The sequence below is a fragment of the Manis pentadactyla genome, chromosome 3, assembly GCF_030020395.1.
Source record: "Manis pentadactyla isolate mManPen7 chromosome 3, mManPen7.hap1, whole genome shotgun sequence".
NCBI lineage: Eukaryota > Metazoa > Chordata > Mammalia > Pholidota > Manidae > Manis > Manis pentadactyla.
In genome coordinates, this window is record NC_080021.1 from 148,654,596 (window position 1) to 148,675,909 (window position 21,314).

At 37.7% G+C, this 21,314-nt stretch overlaps 1 protein-coding gene across 1 annotated transcript in view; it reads right to left on the reverse strand.

Annotated features, from left to right (window-relative positions):
- Positions 1–17,361: 17,361 nt before the first annotated feature.
- The window catches only part of OSTF1 (osteoclast stimulating factor 1), a 49,073-nt gene continuing 45,120 nt past the window's right edge, over positions 17,362–21,314 (reverse strand). Inside the window, exon 10 of the mRNA XM_036893425.2 lies at positions 17,362–17,947. Within this exon, the coding sequence (XP_036749320.1) occupies positions 17,889–17,947 (59 nt within the window). The 3' untranslated portion in view covers positions 17,362–17,888. The remainder of the gene's footprint in view (positions 17,948–21,314) is intronic.

Consider the following 21,314-nt stretch of genomic DNA (forward strand, 5'->3'; position numbering starts at 1 on the left):
AAAGGCAAGAAACGTATTACCTTTATTCACCACCAATCCTTGGCATAAACTGGGCACTCCATAAATATGCAGCAAATGATTGAGTGAATGTGTAAATGACCGAGCTTTTCTGAGAGAGCACACTGATAGCCATGCTATCTGTCCTCAAATATTCAGCATTTGGGCCAAGTCAACCCAGTCAAAACAAAATACAAAAGTATGCCATTATTCTATGACTTTGTTCAGTGGTTTAAATTCAAAACTCCCTGAAGAATAGCACTAAATCCAAAACTATTATATAATGGCACAACTGTCTGCCCTTAACCAACATCAGTGGTACTTTTGTGCAAAAGAAAAATCATTCTGAGTCTCTCCTATCTTTTTAAATAACTTCACAAATACTCTTTTACTCAGTGTAAGACTGTGGTATTTATACTCCAGTCAGATAATAACATTAACCCATAGGGGTCAACATTTTAAAGTTAAGATCTGTAATAGCACAACTAGAAGAAGAGTAGAGACCTGCACTACAGGTTTTTGTTACATAGCAGTTTTGTTTTAAGATGTTTTTGCTGTGTCTTTTATTTGTAAGCTGTTGTACAATTATCTGAATATGAAAGACAAGTCAATCAAAAACAAAAATCTCCAAGCATATAAGAATTCTCAAACCTTTATTGAAAAAAAAAAACCTTGACAAATAGGTAGTGTCCTAGCTGACTACTCTGAAAAAAATTAAGTTATTTCATTTTTCTGCTTATAACTCTGGGGGAAAATCCCAGGGCAAAATACTTTTGAAACCAAAATCAGTCAAAGGGAGAAATAAAGTGGGAGAAACCCATTTATTGCCTACAAGTAGATGTCCACTTCTGCTCACCTGTGTCTCTTGCGACCCAGACCCCAACCTCACCTGTCCAGATAAGCCCTCCTCACCCCCTCTTGTAATTACCTATTCATATGGAGATGGCTACTCCTCTCCACCCCTTGGAAATACCTGTTGGTTTGGAGAGGCATTAAGGCCAGGCAAGAGATTCTGAGAACACTGCAGTTTTACCCACACACACTAACTGGTGTCAGTAACATGGTAGAGTAGGCAGCTCCAACCTCTCATTTCCCACAGAAACATTAATAAACAAGCAGAAACTCTCAGAAGCACCTCTGTCAGAACTCTGGCAAACAAATACAAAATCAAGAAAAAGGCACTTCAAAAAGTCAAGTCAGTTTTGTGGTGATTTTACATGACTTTGCCTCACCTCCTCCCTTACATAGCAACTGTTTTGGTCTTGAAGCGGTGGCTGCCTGTGTTCCTAGTGTGTGACACTTTTGTCTAGTTCAGGAGGGAATAGGGCATACTTTATTGTGAATTGTGCATGTCTGTTCTAACCAGTCTGGGGACTACCTGCAGGACTGATGCAAGCCAATTGTCTCTGTTTGCACAGGTCAGAAATCAGGTCAGAAAAGTGGCAAGCAATGCTCAAAAACACTGCAAGCCAAACTAAAAATTATCAGACACCTGAGGCCAAAGATTACTGTCTGAACATTTGATAAACTGCCTAAGGCAAAAATTAAGTAAGAGGTTTTTTTTTTAGCCAATTAGGACTTCCAAAGCAGCAATGTATAGTGGAATATTTAGAAAGTCACATGCATGCCCAGGGCAAGACATATGCAAAGAAAAAAAATCTGAGAAGTCACTGAGTTTTCACCTTGTGCTGATCTCTAAATTAGAAGCCAGCCTGGCCAAAGTACTGAAAGAGAAACCCAGCACAGAACCAAACTGCAAAGACTGGGCGAGGTGGTTTTTTTTCCTTTCCTTTCCTTCCCCTTCGCACCCCTTTCTCTTTCTCTCCCTCTCTCTCTCCTTGTTGTTTATTTTGTTTAGTTTCTGGCTTCTGACATTCAAGGATATCTGTCAAAACACTAGCTCAACACAAGCTAAGGAATAGAGACTGCAGTTACCTCAAATAATAAGAAAGTCTTTGCAGCAAATTTTCCAAAAACCACTTAACAGACTACTACAGCCTCAGCAACAACAAAAAAGCAAACCCTAGGGAAAGAGAAGAATCTGACTTCCAAAGTTATCACTTATAATATTCAAATGTGTGGTTTCAACAACAAAAAAGGAATCACAAGGCATAAAAAGAAACAGGAAAGTACAACCCATTCAAAGTAACAAAATAGATAAGAAACTGTCCTTAAGGAAGCCTAAACATTAAACTTATTAGACAAAGACTTCAAACAACTGTCTTAAGTATGCTCAAAGAGCTAAAGAAAACACAAAGAACTAAAGGAAATCAGGAAGATGGTGTATGAACAATTCACAATATCACTAAAGAGATAAAATTTGAAAAAGAATGAAATAAAATCTGGAGGTGCAAAGTAACTAAAATGAAAAAAATTCACTAGAGGGTCCAAAGCAGATGTGAGTAGGCAAAAGAATCAGAAAACCTGAAAACAGGACAATTGAAATTATTGAGTCTGAGGTGCAGAAACAAAAAAGGAAAAAGGAACGTGAGCAGAATCTAAAAGACCTGTGGGATACAACATCTGTATTGAGAACCTTAGAAAAAGTAAGGGGCAGAAAGAATATTTGAAGAAACAATGGCTAAAACTTCCCAAGTTTTGTGAGATATCAATCTCCAAGTCCAAGAATCTCCACCAACTCCAAGCAGCATGCTCAGAGATCCATACTTAGACACACTGTAAGCAAAAAATCAAAATAGCTCCAGGTGGCAAAGGGTTCCCAGCCCAAGCTCCCTATGAATCTGCTGAAACCAAAGGAAGACGAGAGGAAGGGCAGTGCTGGGGAAAAAGCTTTTATTGCTCGTGGCTCAGTCTTTCACTCTGTGCTTTCTGCCCCCTCTTACTCAAGCTCCTCTACCCAGTCCAGCTCTCTCCATCACTGCTGCTGGGACATGAGGTCTCTTCCCCTGCCCACCCCTTGGGCACCAAACCAATGATGTACCAGGAATGGAGGAGAGGAGAGAATGGCCGTTTTCTCTCCACCCCTTGCCTGGGCAGTGGCCCTGCCATGGTCCATTGATATGCAGACAGGCCCTTACCCTCACACCCCTATGAAAGCCAAGCGCACTTGGGTGAAAACTTCCATTTACCCCACACTGGCAAAAGCTAAGACAGAAAACTTTGAAAGCAGCAAAAGAGAATGTCATTATATATGCAGGATCCTCAATAAGATTAACAACCAATGTCAGAAACCATGTGGGCTGGAGGACAGTGATATGACATAGTTTAATTGTTAAAAGAAAAAAAGTGTCAACCATGAATTCTACATCTAACAAACCTGTCATTCAAAAATGGTGGTGAAATCAAGACATTTTTAAATAAACAGTGAAACAGTATTTTTTATTTTTATTTCCTACAGGATTAAAGGCAAATGCAGTAAAAATATATAAAGTAATGTCACTGGACACACAATATATAAAGAAATATGTGACAAAAAATTACAAAGAGGGAGAGCACAGCAGTACAGGAACAGTTTTTGTATGCTATTTAAGTTATAAATTTAGGATGTTAAATATAATCCCCACGGTAACTTCAAAGAAAATATATTAAATATATACAAAAGCAAATGAGAAAAGAATTAGAATGATCTGCTATGGAAATCAATGAAACACAAAAGAAGGCAGTAATGGAGGAAATGAGGGACCAAAAAGTTATAAGATACATAGAACACAAATAACAAAATGACAGAAGTCCTTCTTTACCAGTAATTAAATATAAATGGATTAAACTCTCTACTCAAAAGGCAGAGGTTAGCACGATGAATGAAAAACATGATCCAACTACATCATGTCTAAGAGACTCATTTTATAGCCAAAAGCACAAACAGATTGAAAATAAAAGTATGGAAAAAAGTATTCCACGCAAGTAGTAATCCAAAGAGCACTAGGTCCAAAATCAGACAAAATAGAAGTTGAAATTTGTTAAAAGAAGGAACAGAGATATTATATACTGATAAAAGGGCTAATTCACCAAGAAGATAAAACAATTATAAATGTATATACAACAGACACAGAACCTCAATATATGAAGCAAACACTGACAGAATTGAAGGAGAAAAAAGACAGTTCTACAATAATAGGTTGAGACTTTATAATACTTTCAATAATAGATAGAATGTCTAGGCAAAAGATCTGTAAGGAAATATAGGACTTGAACAACACCATAACCAACTAGATCTAACAGACATATATACAACCCTCCACCATACAACAGCAGAATGTACATTCTTCTGAAGTGAACATGGAACATTCTCCAGAATAGAGTATGTAAGCCACAAAACAAGTCTCAATAAATTTAAAAAGATGAAGCTCATACAAGGTATATTTTCTGATCACAATATGGGGATGAAACAAAATCAATAACAAAAACTGAAAATTTCACAAAAATATGGGTATTAAACACATTCTTAAACTACCAATGGATCAAAGAAGAAATCACAAAGGAAATTAGGACATACCTACAGACAAATGAAAATGAAAACACAATGTAGTGAAACTTACGGGAGGCAGTGAAGGCAGAGCTCAGAGAGAAATTTATAGCTACAAGCAATTACATCAGAAAAGAAAAATAACTCAGTTCAATAACCTGATTTTATACCTTGAGGAACTGGAAACAGAAGAACACACTAAACCCAAAACTAGCAGATGGAAGGAAATAATAAATGTTACAGTGGAGAAAAATAAAATGGAGAATAGAAAGATAATGGGATCAACAAAATCAAAAGTTAGTTCTTTGAAAAGGTCAACAAAATTGACAAAACTTTAGCTATACTGACAAAAAAAGACACAAATGACTAAAACTGAAATGAAAGTGGGGAACATGACTACCCAGAAATAAAAAGGATTATAGGTGAATAGCACAAACAACAGTACACCAGCTAACTGGATAACCTAAATGATATTAACAAATTCACACAAATTACCTACACTGAATCAAGACGAACTAGAAAATCTTAACAAACCTAACTAAAGAGATTGAATCAGTAATCAAAAGCTTTCCAACAGTGTCAGTCCAGCAGTGCCAACAACCCAAAACCACAGATGGCTTCAGTGGTGAATTCTAACAAATATTTAAGGAGTGAACATAATTTCATCTCACATTTTTTGAAAAATTAGAGGAGGAGGAACACTTTCCAATTCATTCTATGAGGCCACCATTACCCTGACACAAAAGCCAGATAAAGACATCACAAGAAAATTACAGACCAATATTCCATATGAATGTTAACACAATAAACCTCAACAAAGTATTAACAAATTGAATTAAGTCTGTAAGCATCATATTAAAAGGATTGTACACTATATCACTAAGCAGGGTTTATCCCAGGAATGTATGGCTGATTCAACAAAAGTAACCAATTAATACATAACAGAATGAGGGGGAAAATTTCATGATCGTCTCATTTGATGCAGAGAAGCATTTGACAAAATACAACACTTTCATGATTAAAAAAAAAAACCTATTGCCAACTCTGATAAATTCAGGGATAGTTGTGAACTTGCGGAGTTAGATATCACACAAAAGGCGTGGCTAACCCAGAGCAGAATGGGTAAGGAAGTAAGATTTTAAAAGGTAAAAATATTCTGGGCAAGAAAAGCAGCTTTAGCAAAGTTGTTAGTGGTTGAGCAAGATTGGAGCAGAGTTGGGAACAGAGTGGTGGTAACTGAGGGGTAGTGAGGAATGAGGTTAAGGAGATAGACAAAAACCAGACTTAGCAAAGCTGAGAACTTCTTATCTTATCCTATAGAGAAACTGCTGGATTTTAAGCAAGGGGGTAATATAATGATGGGCACTCCGTGAAGAAAACTGTGGCCTTTGGGTGGTTATGATGTCTCAGTGTATGTTCATCAGTTATAACAAATGGACCCTCTGCTGGAAGATGGTAATAACGAGGGAGGCTATGCATGTGTGGGAGAGGGGGTATAGAGAACTCTTCTGTACCTCTCTCTTAATTTTGCTGTGAACCTAAAACTATTTTAAAAGAATTAAGTATTTAAAAATAAAAGTAGATGACAGACTGAAAATGTTATAGGGTGGATGGGAATCCTTGAGTTTAAAGTAAGACATTTAAAGCCATTATTCCTTATCTACCACTAAGTACCTTCCTTAATTTGGCAGCCTGGATCACTGTACCTAATTAACCTTCCACCCTCCCCAAAGTAACTTCAAACAGAAAAAACTTATCATTAAAATGTGGAACTAAGACCAGATGATTAATAAAACTTCTCTGCCTCTGGATTTTTTTTTTCTATAATTGGGTGAATTGTGAACAAGTATATCTTCCAGGCACACAAATTTCTAGATCAGCAAGTAAGATATGTCCTACATCCTTTTATACTCCAGTTTCACCCATGGTAGATAACTGAAAATAAAAATCTTAAAATAAAGAAGTTGAAATTCAGAGAAGAAGGCAGGAACTTAACATTTACTGAATGAATAATAGGACAGGCATTTTTCTGTATATTATCTCTTGAAATCTGCACAACTGTCCTGCCTGGTGGCCAACAGTACTCTCATTATTTAGATGGGGGAATAGAGGCTCAGAGAGGTTCAGTGATTTACCTGAAGTCACCAAGCTAGTTTAAAGCTAATCCAGGACTCAACTCCAGCTCTCCCTAAAAGAGAATGTATTTTTCTCTATGCTATGTTTTGTTAAACTACTGCCTCCTATAACAGAGGAAGTCAGAATGTTCCCTCTGCTTTGACACTTTCTGAGAATGTCTTGTTCTATCTGAAATTTCTGAGAATTTGTACAGTGACAAGTTCTTAAGAAATCTATATTTAAAGTATTCTGTACTTTTGAATCATGGGGAATGATTCTGTCAAGGATAGAAACAGACATTCTGGACTTCTTACAAGCATTTCAAAAATGGCCAATTTTACATAAATCACAAAATAAACATATCTTTATACAAGTTTATGTATTTCCTTGATTTATAGTGACAAGCCTCTGTTTGGAAAGCCATTTTTGATTTCAGAATCCAAATAATATTGATTATACCTTGGTGATACCTACAATTAGCCAAAAGTAATCCTATCTTTTCCTGAAATCTGAAAGAACACTTCATGTTTACTCATTATATATATATATAATTTGTATACATGATCTTGATAGATAAGATATATTAATTTTACATGTATACATAGTACATAATAAGAAGTATGCATTTGGCTCCCCCCTTTCCTGGCACACAGATCTTAAACCCCTGGGAATCTCTGGAGTGATAAATATCTTTTTGCACAGTATGACCAATGGGTGGGGGCTCTTGAAGAGCCCCAGGATGGAGTCTTGCTGACAGGAAACCAATCATGTGATTATAGTGTTGGAATTTTCAGCCTCACCCTCTTCTTCCAGGAAGAGGAGTGATGGTGGGGTTGAGTTAATAACCTACTGCCAAAGATATAATCAATCGTGCTTCTGCAGTGAAGCCTCCACGAAAAACCTTGAAATAAAGGGTTTGGAGTAATTTCTGGGTCAGTGAATATACAGGTGCTGGGAGGCTTCCCCTGAGAAAAGTCATGGAAGCTCCTTGCCTCTTCCCCCATAACCTGCCCTATGTATCTCTTGCATCTGGCTGTTAGACTAGTAAATAAACTGTTTTCGTGAGTTCTTTGAGCCATTATAGTAACTTACCAAACTGGAAGACAGGGTCATGGGTACATCTGATTTATAACCAGTGAGTCAGAAGCACCGGTGACAGCCTGGAGTTGTGACTGGCGTCCACAGTGGGTCTCAGGCAGTCTTATAGGAGTGAGCCCTTTACCTGTGGGGTCTGGCACTAGCCTGATGTAGATAGAGTCAGAACAGAACTGTAGGACCCCAATTGGAATCCAGACAGTTGGAGAATTGCCCGGTGTGGAAGTGTGCACACTGGTGTCTGGAGTGTGTACCGCAGAGGGAAACAGTGTCCCTTTTTAGCCTGCAGTGAGGCCTGTCGCAAATTCTGCTTACACACGGCAGTCCATAAGACCAAGTGGTGAAATTATACTGACCTTATTCACCTGCTTATTTTCAAAAGCACTTACTAGGTGGCTGGCCATCTGGGCTGAGTCTGGAGGCCTCACTACAGTCCTGGGGGGCGAGAACAGGAAGGAAAGGAGGCCAGAGGCAGAAACCTGCTTTTGAAAATGGTGCAACAGCAGAGACGCGGGGTACTCATCGCCGCTCCACGGCACAATAATGAGATCCAGGTGCCCAAGCTTCAATTGCCCCTCCATGCCTGGGTCGTGTGCACGTGCTTAAACGAGCCTTCTCCAACCAGATCTGGCGAGATTACCCAGCTCAGGTGGGAGGGCGCCAAGTAGCACATGAGTTCCCCGCGGTGGATCAGGCCGCGGGTGTCCCCTCCCCGGTGCCAGACGAGTGAGTGACCCACGCTAGCCCAGAGGGCGGGCCCTGAGTGAGTACTCTCAGGGGTGCCGAGGATGCCCAATGATTACAGAAAATTGCCGATGTACATACAGATAAAGCCCAGTTATTATCTAGGCTGTCGCAGAGATCTGTGCACCTGGGCCTTGGGTGTGTTGCCCAAGAAATGGTTCCCAGAGAAAGAAAGAACATTTGAAAGACAGGCAGAGAAATCATGAGTGCAGGAAATGATCCAAGCAGACGTGGGAGGTTAGAGTCCAGGCACCTAGAACATTTCTGATGTCTCACTCCCTAGCAAAGATGGAGGGTAATCTGATTTGCAATCAGTCTTTTAAAAAAGCACGTACTAAACACTTACTAAATGTGTACATAAATGTTTATAGTTTTCCATAATTGCCAAAAGCTGGAAACAACCCAAATGTTCAGCAACAAACTGTTACATTCATAAAATGGAATAGTAGCAACAAAAAAGGAAGGAATTGCGTATTGAAACATGCAACAAATTTGGATAATCTCAAAGGCATTATGCTGAGTGAAAGCTAATCTCAAAAGATTACATACTGGATCACTCCATTTATATGACATTCTGGAAAAGACAAAATTATAGGAATGGAGAACAGATCCATGATTGACAGAAGGATAAAGTAGGGGGAAGTAACTACAAAGGGATAGCACAAAGAGTTATTTGGAGTGATGGAACTATTCTGTATCCTGGTTGTACAAATCTATATAGTCATTAAAATAAATAGAACTTTACATAGAAAGGGGGGGGAGTCCACTTTACTGTGTAACTTTTAAAAAATTATTTACAATTATTCCATGCCAGGCATTATACTCTCTGAGACAAAAGCAGTGATGGACTCTATCAAAAACAACGAGAGAAGGCATGATGGATATACACACAAAGTGACTGTGGCACAAAAATATTTGATATAACTGAAAAGTAAGAACAGCAAATATTATAGGAGATTAAAAGAGAAAGATCCTTTCCAGCTTAACTAAAGAGAAAACGCTTCTCAACAGAGGTTGCGGTGGATCTGTTTCAAGATCAAAAGAAGGCAGATGATCATTTCCACATGGAAAAGGGTCAACTAATAATCATGCCACTAGTTTGCGTGAATGAATAGCACGGAACGGGCCTGAAAGCAGAAAGTATGCCTGGTCAGACAGAAGATAAGGAGTTTGGGGAGAGCCTGAGCTGTGGTGCAAACCATTTAGCACAGCAAGGCTTTCTGAGTAGCAGGACCCACCCCTGGGACCATATAGAAAGTTAACCTGGTCCCTTCTTCATTTTATTCCTACCAGTTGAGTGTTTGCTTTATTTATAAGTGTGGGGCACATCTTCATCTTCCCTCCTTTTGTTGTAGCAAAAGATAATTATGCTCTCTTTTCTGTAGTTCAATTCTCAAATCTCCAAGAATATCTCTCCCCACTTATTTTATTTTCCAGCAACCTCTACTCAGATGCTCCCCTCATAAAAAGGGACACAAACTCCCCCTTAAGAATCCAGGCAGGTGTAGTGGAAATGGAATGGAAAGCACGTATTTGAGAGACATCATTTTGGAGTTAGGATTGACAAGACTGGATTGCAAACTTGATGCAGGAATGAAGGGACAAGGAACAGGGAAGAAAAAACAAACACAGGTGTAGAGACAAGGTTTTAAAAGGATGAAATGTAGCTAGTGATTATCTTGTTCTTGTCCAACAACTGCATTTAAATATAGTTTGTTTTAATCAATATTTAGAAAAATCTTTATTAAAGAAATACATGCTGGACTAAACTATGTTTTCTACCTTTATCTTGCATCTACCTACCACTTCAGCATTTTATTAAAAATAATAATAATAATAATAATAATAAGGGAGAAATGTGGGATTCACATATAAATCAAGTATAAAAATCAAACGAATAATCACAATTGACCTGTTTATAGTTCATGATGCGTGATCAAAACCGAAAGTTTCTGTGATGACTGCCCTTGCACTGTTCACCATGTAAGAACTTGTTCACTATGTAAGAACTTGTTCACCATGTAAAAACGTGTTCATTATGCTTCAGAAGATTGGAGACTGTTGAGAATTAGGCTTGGGGTTGATTAATGATTGTGCATTGAGTCCCCTATACAGAATTTTATTGTTGTTAACAACCATATGATCAATAAATATGAGAGATGCCCTCTCAAAAAAAAAAAGAAAGAAAGAAAGAAAGAAATACATGCTGGGCAGTAAAACAATATTTGAGAATGGGCCATTCCAACTTTAAATAAAAGCTTTTTTTCAAAGGCAATAATATTAAGTATTGTAATCCATTTTTTAAAAGCTCAATAGACCACCCCTTAAATCACAATTAAAAACTTATTGATGTGGAGATGAGGTAAGAATTTTCAAGGATTTTACAAAATAGAGAACAAGAAAATAATACATGATTGAAGAATTCTTTAAAAGTGTGTATTGGTAGCTTTTCTCACAATAAAGAAGTTATGTTGAAAGAGAAAAGTGACATATAGAGAATAAAGTTTGTTATACAGCTTGCAATAAAAAGGAAAATTTGATACTACTGAATGTATATTGTTAGTTTTAGTATTAAAATGCAAGTGTATACAAAGGAGACCTACCAACTGATATGAACACAATGAGATTTTTCCTATTGGTCTGAATTTATGTGAAATCATTATTAATACTGCAATCAACAATATATGTAAACCATTAAAGTAAGGAGCCACATCAATAAACACTGAGAACATGAAACCAGCCTTGAATTATTCTGAAGTTATTACAAAGTTTACAGGGCTCTTGGTTCAAAGGAAAACATAATAGTCACAAGTGTTTACTGAAACATTCCCTATTCACCATGGTTTCATTCTTGGGATTCTTCAGTGGGTCATAACAAGGCTGCTAGAAAAGTACTAAGTAAAACCATTGAACATATGTAGTTACTATTTTAAAAAAATGTTTTAATTGCAGTATAGTTGTCAAGAGTTTTAGGTCTACAACATGTGATTTGACAAAACGCTCATCTGTCACCTATGAAGTTACTATATTATTGACTATATTCTCCATGCTATACATTTCATCCCTGTGACTTATTTTATAATCATATGTTTGTACCTTGATCTCTTTCCGTTTTGCCTGTTACTATTCTTCAAGTTAAAAAGGAAGCATCTTAAACATTAAAATCTTAATGAATATTTGCTGAATGTCCAGCAATATTCACGGCTGACAGATGAAACAGAAAGCAATGAACACTGATATCCTGTCAATGGACATATCCTGGAATTGTGTCATCTTGTTATTGCAGTAGTTCAGACACCATAAAAACTAGGAAACAGGCATTTCAACTCCTTTTCATCTAGGATAAGTCATAGGGGTCAGCCACAAAACATGGGTAATAAACTCAATCATTTCAAATTTCATGTAAACTAACATTTCAATGTCTTCCCATATCAACCTATCGGGAGATAAAAGGTTTAAGAAAAATTTTTTAGGCTCTTCCCATTCCCTGTGTGCGGCTAAAATGTTGAAGGAAAAGAAAAGGAAGCGTAGAGAGAGCTGAAAATACGAGACCTGGAAAATCTACTAATGGAAAAAGTGCCTACAGTGGGAAAATGAGCTCTCACACAGCAACAAGATCTAGAAATACCCATGGCAACTATCTCAAATCCCTCACATCTGATTCCTCATCAGTGATCAGCTCTGTCATCACCGTGTGTTTCTAATAGGAAGTCACTTCTGGGTCTCAGCCTCCATCTATTACAAAACTGGGAGAGGGGCCAAACATTGGACTGAATAAGTAACATCTGAGGACTTCACATACTAAGGACTGTTCAAGGACAAATCTTAAGAACAATTCTCAGCAGTTATCATTTTCTTGCTAAAACTTTCCTAATGAGGAATAAATGCTTAGTAGTTAAAGGCAGTAGTTATAGTAGTAACTTATGAGCTCATATAGCAGTACAGAAGTAACCATGGCTAGGTAATAATGAAAAATAGATAAAGCACAATTTCCAATTTTAGGAGAAGCAGACAGGCATTCACAAATTTCAAACAGTATCTGTAATCAGTGACCAAAAGATTAAAAATACTTGAAAATGCAGGTGTAAAGATACAGTGAAAACCTCCCACTACACACATTCACATATGCAGCTGGGTCCAAGTAGAAAACCTCCAAGTGTCCTTTCATCCTGAGATCCACCATCTGTCCCCCAGTTCTGAGATGAAGGGGTTCTTCATGAGTCCTGCCACAGATGAGGGGTACCACACGCTGAAAGTTGACAAGCACCTACAGTGGGTTATGCTGTAATTTGAGCTTCTCAAAAATCAGCTCTATCATCAAGTTCCTCTAAAATATTGATGCAGCAGTGACACGCGAATTCACATGAGAGCCCAACATCACCTGATCCTCATAACAAGTGCACCAAGGGGACCAACAGTCCTGGCCAATGTCACAGGACTCAGAAATGACAGGGTGAGAGCTGGAGGCCAAGTTTTCCCTGGGCCCTGGTGTCCTGGTGATGCATCCTCTCTACTGGAGAGCTTCTAAGAGCTGTGGATTTCTCTAAAGCTATTTCTATTTTCAGTCAATGACTGGCCTTTGGTTGATTCTTCACACCAACCTGTCTCCAAGCAGGCCTCACTTCCTCACAGACTTACCCCTGGCACAAGAAGGCATTTCCTTGCGGCCCTAGCAGTTCTCCCTCTGGAATGGGAAATGTTGAAATACTATATCCAATTTAGTTCTTAGTCTACAGCCTTCTTGTTCAAAGGCTTATATGCTACTTAACTTCTGTCTTAGATCCTTTACCTCATTGACAGTGGGAAACCAAATTCTTGAAGCCTAGACCTTATAAGGGAAACGTGAAGTTGCAAAGCTAATCCATTTGATAGATGGAATGTGTACATTTTGAAGGCACGTAAGACCACGATGATAATACCAAATACTTTTCCAGTTTGAAATCATCACATACCAAATGTCGGGCTCCTGGTCTTTCAAGCCCATTGAATCACTCCAAACAATGTAAAACTGAACCTACAGCAGACATACTCCTTGCTTGACCTTTGAATTTTCCTGATAACAACAATAACCAGGTCTTTTCAAGTTATCTATCTCTTCCTTGTAGCTCTCAATTAGTAAATTGAAAAATGCTACTACCACATGTAAACATAACTAAATGACTGGAAGGAAACATCATTTCCTCCACTCATTTTTAAAGTATTTTAGGAAATCCCACCTTCACAGTAATGGCAGTGTACCTTTGAAAAAACGTGTTGACATATCCTTCATATGCACACATTTATTTGTTTTTAATGAAAATTTCCTCATTCAGGCTTAGGAGTATAGCAAAATTTTTTGAGCATTACTCTGTCAGGCATTATCCTAAGTCATTTCCATAGGTTATTTTATTTAATCCTTCTAACTTTAAGTAGTAGGTACTTTAACATCCCCCATTTTTCAGCTAAGGAATCTGAGTGTCTAGGTAATTTGTCCAAGGTCCATCACTCAGCAATCAGAAGCTGAGACAGTCTTGAATCCAGAGAGTTCCACTCTAAACCGAGATTCTTAGCCACTTTTTGAAGCATTCTTGTGACTTCATATCAGAACTATGGGTAACTTAGAAAAGGTTACCCTTTCTCCTTTGCTGTTCAGTCTTTCCTCTTTGCCTCTTCCACTTTCCTTCCTGCTTCCTTTCAGGCCCTTTAGTTCATACCTTTGAATTTCTTCAGTTCTCCTTTTCAGCCACAGCTAGGAACCTGACTTCACTCCATTCCCCCTCAGGGGGCAACAGTGCAAGTTTATGCAGGAGCCTGAGCCAGTTGGGAACCCTAAGCAGACGACCAACGGCAGAAGGCAAGAGCAGAAATGCCTGGGAAGTCTGAGGTTACCTGCCTGTCCACAACAAGCTCCCAGACTTGGGTAAGACAAGAGTCTCTGACCCCTCCCAGGGACACACTTTTTTTCATGGTTACATGGAAATAGGTGAGGAGCTCTTGGACTGTCTGAGAGGCATGTTGTATGTAGCAATGCAAACTCAGAGCAAGGTGAAGAGCTGCTAGTCTAGCTTGCCTTCTTTAATATTTACTCATAGTCTCTGCAGAGAAAGGAAATTTTGGAAACTTGTTCATTATATCATTTTTCTTCAGGGTTATTGGGAACCAAATAGGTTTGCTGAAAATTTTCTGAGAAAAAAAAGGGGGGAGGTGATCCTTTATTTATTGGTTTAAATTACACATTTAATTAAATTAGCAGATATGCTGAGTTTATCGGACACTACATCCAGGACTTGAGTTGGAAAAGGAGCTGGTCTGTTTCTGCATATTTTTCTGGCAGAATATGAATGGCCTCATCTGCCAAGGGTAGTGGGGAGCAGGTGCATTAGTCAGGTGTTGGCCAGACCTGCCCTTCCACCTTCAAACAGTGTGACCTTGAGCCAGTTACTTCTTCAAACCTCAGCTTCTCTTTAAAAAGACAGGGGCATTAACGTTCACCACCCCAGGTTTCTGTAAAGATCAAATGACATCATGTCTATGAAAATGCCTAGCACAGGAACTGGCAGACAAGGCATTTAATAAATGGTAGTTCTATTTAATTTTATGTCATTTTGAGGGAGGGGCAGATGCAAAGGCTTGTTATTAAGAAATAAGGAGACAGAAACCATGAACTTGTGGTCTGCAATTTTTCCTTCACTTAAGAAACCTTCACCAAAGCTATACTTTCAGTTAAGATAGGGAGTGCAGACTCTTTTGCAATACTTCTCCCACCAAAACCTCAACTTTCAGTAATCAGACACTTTGAAGTTTTACTGTACCATGTATGGCTGTCTGGTGCATGACTGCTACATACATATTTACAATGTAAAATTCAGGAGAACAAGCACAAAATCAAAGTCAACCGGGAAATGCTGATGATCAGATGTGAATGTTAGGCTTTGTAGCCTATCAGAAAAGAAGTCATCATTTACAGAAATGAGAAATACAGGGCTCACAATAAGAAGGAATACCAGTGAATCAGAAATTCTACACCATAAAGAACGTTTATGAAGAAAGCACACAAAGGTGTTATTTTCCTGCACCTAAAATAACCTAAGAGTTTCATTAGCACTATTTCCAATTTGGTTTTTAGATTAAAAAAAAAGATAGGGTCACTGCTGCCTTGTTCAACATGTCCCTTTGGGAAACAACATGGACAATCTACTGAAAAAAAATAAGCCAAAGGTAGGCTCACTAAAGAAACACAGAAACTGACAACTGTAATGCATGGTAGTCCAACAGATACTTTGCAACAGACCGGTTCCAGAAAGGAAACTAAAATGGGAAACTCTCATAAACTATTCTTCGCATAAGGCTACTGGGCACATGGCTGGACACGTATCTCACTGTACAAGGGGCTGGAAGGCATTTTCTATCTAAAGTGTGCAATGGCTGAGAAGGAGTTCAGGCCACAGTGACTGTCAGAAAGCTCAGGTTACAGCAAAGCCTCCAAAGTCATTTCCAGAACATAATCAAAGCTCTCTCTGCACAGCATCAGATCAGTGACAAGTTCCTAGAACTAAATTTTGTTGCTGAGCTCAGCATTAAACAATCTCTGAAAAACTCCGATCAGCTAGTCTGACTACACAAGAAGCAAAAGTAAATTTTCTCTTGGAGTTTCAACCACAGCTAAATGTGTTGTCCTTTTTTTTGTTTCACCAAAAAATTCATGCATATATCTAGGTTTACCCTCCACCCCCACAAAAAAAACTATAACTGGCCAACTTTTTAGAATTCTCATAAGTTCAATAATGTTAAAAGCAATAACAGTAAAGCCCCGCTATTCTTTTCCTCAAATATATAAATAAAGTATCTATGTCAAGCACAGATACTTTCATAAAATGATTTAGATTCACGCAAATGGTATTACCCGCCCATGTTAAAATATGAAAAGTGTTTAGTTGGCATCTATTTTAATTACCACAGGCCCAAGTAAGTATGAGCACACAGTTAAAGATTTCTAAAAGCTTTTTGTGAAAGTACAAACCTGATTAAGAATGAATCTAAACATTAAGTGGGAAAAGATATAATTTCAACAAGGATTTCCTATCTTCAAGTTTATGCTTATGAAGAAATATAAATGTTTAACTCAAACTTAATGAACATATTTGTTTTAAGACTAAAATAGCCTCTTTTATAATAAATTTCAGATTTTGTGCGCATCCTTTGCTATCACTACATACACAGATTTCTTTCTACTAAAATTTAGTTGGGGTATTTGAAAGACCTAAAATAGGCTTCTCAGGGTTTCCTTTCTCAAGGCACCACAAAGAGAAAAACCAGTCACAGACAGAAGAAACTCTTATAGAGGCAATTGTTCACTTCCTGAGCTTACCCACTTCCTTCTTCAAACATTTCCTTCTCTTCACCAATGTGTTTTTTGAAATTAGTATCAAAGTGTTCTTGCAAAATATGCTTCTGGGCCTAAAGCCTGGAATCTAAGCAAATGCCGATAGCCCTGTCATTTTTAGTATCATCACTGTAGTGATACAAAGTTAGACTTTCAAATGAAGAGTCACTTCAAAGGTACAGAAGGCTCCCTGCAATGTTAACTGATATTTTAGCAAAATAATCTGAATTGTTATAAGCTAGAGCCATGCTTTCAGAAAACAAATGTTATCAAAGTGAAAAAACTGAATGAAAAAAAATTTCATGGCTCATGGCTACTCCATTAAGGAAAACTATAGTTAATCTTCCATGATAAGTAAGGAAGCCAATTTTTAATCTTTCAAACCTTAAGCAAATTATAATTAGTTGCTAGGTTTCTTCATACTACATATAACCTTGGAAATAAAACTGAAAGTCTAATAACTATTAAAGTTATATATTTTATTAGAAATGTACCTTCTCAATGATGATTGCCCTGACTTTAATCAAAGCAGATATATAAAGCTGAACAGAAATTTGGCTATTATAATTCTTCTGTGTTAACAAATATGATTTAAAAAAATAAAATAAAATCAGTCTTTACCTAAATATAAATATAAAAAGCTTTATTTATTTACTGGCAAAGAGAGATTACAACAAAAACAGACAAAAGGAATAAAGTCTCTCAAAATGTTTATTTTTGTCAGAATAGCTGACAATTTTCTGCTAAGTCTTTTGGTCTATTATTATAATAAGCATTTCCCCCTTGAAAAATCCATTTAAAATATCTCAATCCTTGAGGTAAAGAATTTTTTAACTGAAAAAAAATCCTGATTTTTTTTAAAGAAAAAAATACTTAAAATTCCTTTAGCTTGATAAATAGAAATAATCTCTTTTTGTTCTACTCTGGTGAACAAAAATGTACTTTTTACAGCAAAGTATCCAGTCACTTATTGGCAAACCGAAGGTGAAAACTACTCATTTACACATGCTACTCAAACACAGTGCAATACTGCCACGTTCATACACACTTTTTTTTTTTAAACAGTTACCAAACACTCTTCTGGCAAAGACAAGGTTTGGGAATGGCAAAAGCAACAGAAGTTTTAGATCTCATAGCTCCAGAAGGGAATTAATCTGAGTCTTCATCATCGAGATAATCCTCGGCATTGCTTAATGTTCGAACAGCATCTAAAAGGAAGATGGGTGGGGGAAAGCAACACGGAGAAATTACAAATTGCTTGGATTTTGTTTTCACTTTCAAAGCTCTGACAACTCAACAAATTCTAATCTTTCCTCACAGACCCAAGACTATACTTTCCCCAAGGATCTTTTCCAACTACTGCTCTGCAGCCTAACTGTTCAGTGTCTGCTGCCAAGGATGCTGACAGATGCATTTGTCTGCATGTTCCTCAGACATGCAGAAAAGTAAAGCATGTGGAGCTAAGTACCAGCAGTATATTCTGCATGAAATGCAACCAGCCACATGCACCATGACCAAAGTGGAACATACTGGAGGGCCCTCCACTCTGACAACTCTGCTCCCAACCTCCTCTCCCAGTGACAAGTGCACTTGTGGCTTCAGTCAGTCGACAGCCTGCAGCCTGACCTGAGGGCAAGGTCACTGGGTAGAAAGACAGCTAATGAGGGGAAAAAAGGAAAAGAAAGAGAAAGAGAATGGAAACACAGAAGCTTCAGTTTCATTTTAGAAAATACTGATTATAAAGTATACTCAGAAGCAAGAGACCGAAATGAAAAATAAATAAAAGTTTGAAACAGAAAGAGCTGAATCCCATCAAATATGAAATCAGCCTTGAATAAGGTTCAAAAAGAAGACATCTGATCTCTAGCCACCTGTTCAACCGTCTAGTCAAATTCTTATCATCAACAGGTTACACTAGGAATAGATTTAGGGCATGTGAGCATAAGTATGATTAGAGCTCAAAAAAGGATGATAGCACCCAGATCATAGTCTGTAAATACTATATTCCCCAAGCTCATTGGAGATAATTTCTGATTCCAAGTCTGGCATAGAAGATGTAAAAGATGGACTTGGAACCTCTTGTCATGCCATAATATAAGGAACCTATCAAAGAAAGCGTTACTCTGAAAGGGTCCTGGATCCAACCTGAAGATTATCAGTAAGGATACTAACTATAATGGATTAAAAAAGCAAACATTTCAACATGCATCAAAGAGAATTCATTGGTCCCCTTCAGAGTATAATATGGAACCAGCACATTATTTTTGAAAACTTTTAAGTAATTGGCAAAAATAAAACCTTTAGTCTGCCCCTACTACACAAACTATTCTTCTGAGTAACCAGACAGTTGAGGGGAAATCTTTTTTCATAGAATATTCCCGCTAATAACTGTGAAAGAAATGACAGAATTAGAGTATCACCATTTTGCAACCATTAGTGAAATAATGGATCTAGACAATAATGATCAATGGATGTGAACATCACAGAATGAGTGATAACCAGGTATTATAGGCCTGTGATGGAAGAACATGATTTTCTTTATGAAGTAGTCCTTCCTCTACCCCTAAGACAGATAGACAGATAAATGAAATCTAACTCCAATTGAACCTCTAGATCTAACACCAACTAACAAAAAACAGAGAGGAGAGAAGACATGACAGACACTCCCACGGGACTGCGTCATGCAATGCGCACACTGGAAAATCCAAGGAAATAGACCAGTTTCTTTAATAAATAATTGCAAAACTAAAAAATGGGGGAAGGGAAAGAAAGGAAACACTGATTTTTTAAAAAACACCTAGAAGACAAATCTGTCAATCAGAAACTGACCTTATTTAGACTCTGACTTAACTGTAAATAGATAAATAAATAAATAAATAAATAGGTAAAGGATAAGCATATATGAGAAAAGTGGCAAGTTTGGACAATGACAAGATATTTGATGATAATAAGGAGTAATTATTAATTTTAAGTATGCCAATGATATTGCAGGGTTTTTTACAGAATCATTATCTTCACAGGTTTAGGAAAATAATTATTGAGAAAAAAGAAGGGACAAGAGAGAGTTAGTACAAGGGAGGTAGAAACTTATTAATCTTAATACAGGAGAGAGACAGACAGAAAAAGGAACAAATGCAGAATAGAAACAATGATTTTCACATCAGCTTCCGAACTACTAGAAGTTTCCAGGTTGAACTGTATTCTTCTCCATTCTCCTTAAGAGGAGCTCTGGAGACCTGGGAGGAATACATTTTGTTCCACAAACCTCAGGACTGGCTGCAAACTTGGTAAACAAAGCCTTTTAAGCATACAATGGTTACTTCTGCACTTTATTTTAGCCTCATTTCTCTAGTTAGCAAGAGAAAGGTGACTTGCCATGGTGCATACTGACTGAGCAGAAATCAAGAGACAGGAGTGAGTTGGGTAAATAAATTCTGCCCCCTTCCTTCCTTTCATGGACTGCTCTGAGGCAGTTTCTCTGGAAACTTCTCACATAGCCAAGTGCTGTGTGATGAGCTCTGTCTCTTCACAGCCCACCTCGGGGCATGGCCAACATGGTACTGCAGCTCCTAATGGTGCCTTCCACTCTCCCTGACCTCACTGCCATTTTTCCTCAGTCTCACTGCCCTCAATTTACACAGTCAAATCCAGCATCGGCACTTAAAAAGTAAATAGATGGTGAACAGATAAACACAGTGACATGGATAAATACCATATACAATATTAAGTAAAAGAGGTCGGACACAAAAAAGTACATACTGTTTGATTCCATTAACACCATGCTTGAGAACAGGGAAAACTAGTAAGAGAAAAGGATACTGAGGGAGACTTCTGGGACGTGAGAAATGTTCTCTAATTTGATCTGGGTGTGGAAACAGCTGTAAGCATGGTTAAAAAAAATTCATCAAGCTGTAAAGTTAGGATTTACATACTTAGATTTATGTACTTTACAGCTCAGTTTATAAAAATTGGAAAAAATATTTAAAGGGCTGAATCCTCAAGTATGGTCCTGACTCAATCCCTATATCCCAAAGTTACCCTTCATGGTAACTGCCACACTTGAATTATTTTGTTCCTATAAGACATCCAAAATGTGCTTTCAAAAGGGGATGACAATATCAGAATATACCTTTTCCAGCTTAGAGTTCATACTAGTAATTGGCTATATGGCATAATATTCACACTCTCATTGCAGCTAGGATCAAAATGCAAAATAAAACTTATTTTTAAACAGGATGATTGGGGAGATAAAGCAAGAAAAGAACAGAGAACATGATACCATGAAAAGTGAAATAGGAAAATTCATTTCTTGGTTCTATATTGCCAGGCCTCAAGATTACTTCATTAATGAATCCACTATCTAATCAATACAAATTCAGGAAGGTAAACTAAAGGCACTTGGGAGTGAATAGAGATAAAGAACACCCAGCTCTGAGCCCTATTCTACAAAAACTCAAAAAACGTGAGGGAAGAGAAAAGTACGCCACCCGCCTCCTCCAGCCCCAGCTGCTCATGCAGAGGCTTCATGGTGCAGCTCTCTGGAGCCTGAGTGAGTGTGGTATTTTACTTGCCTGT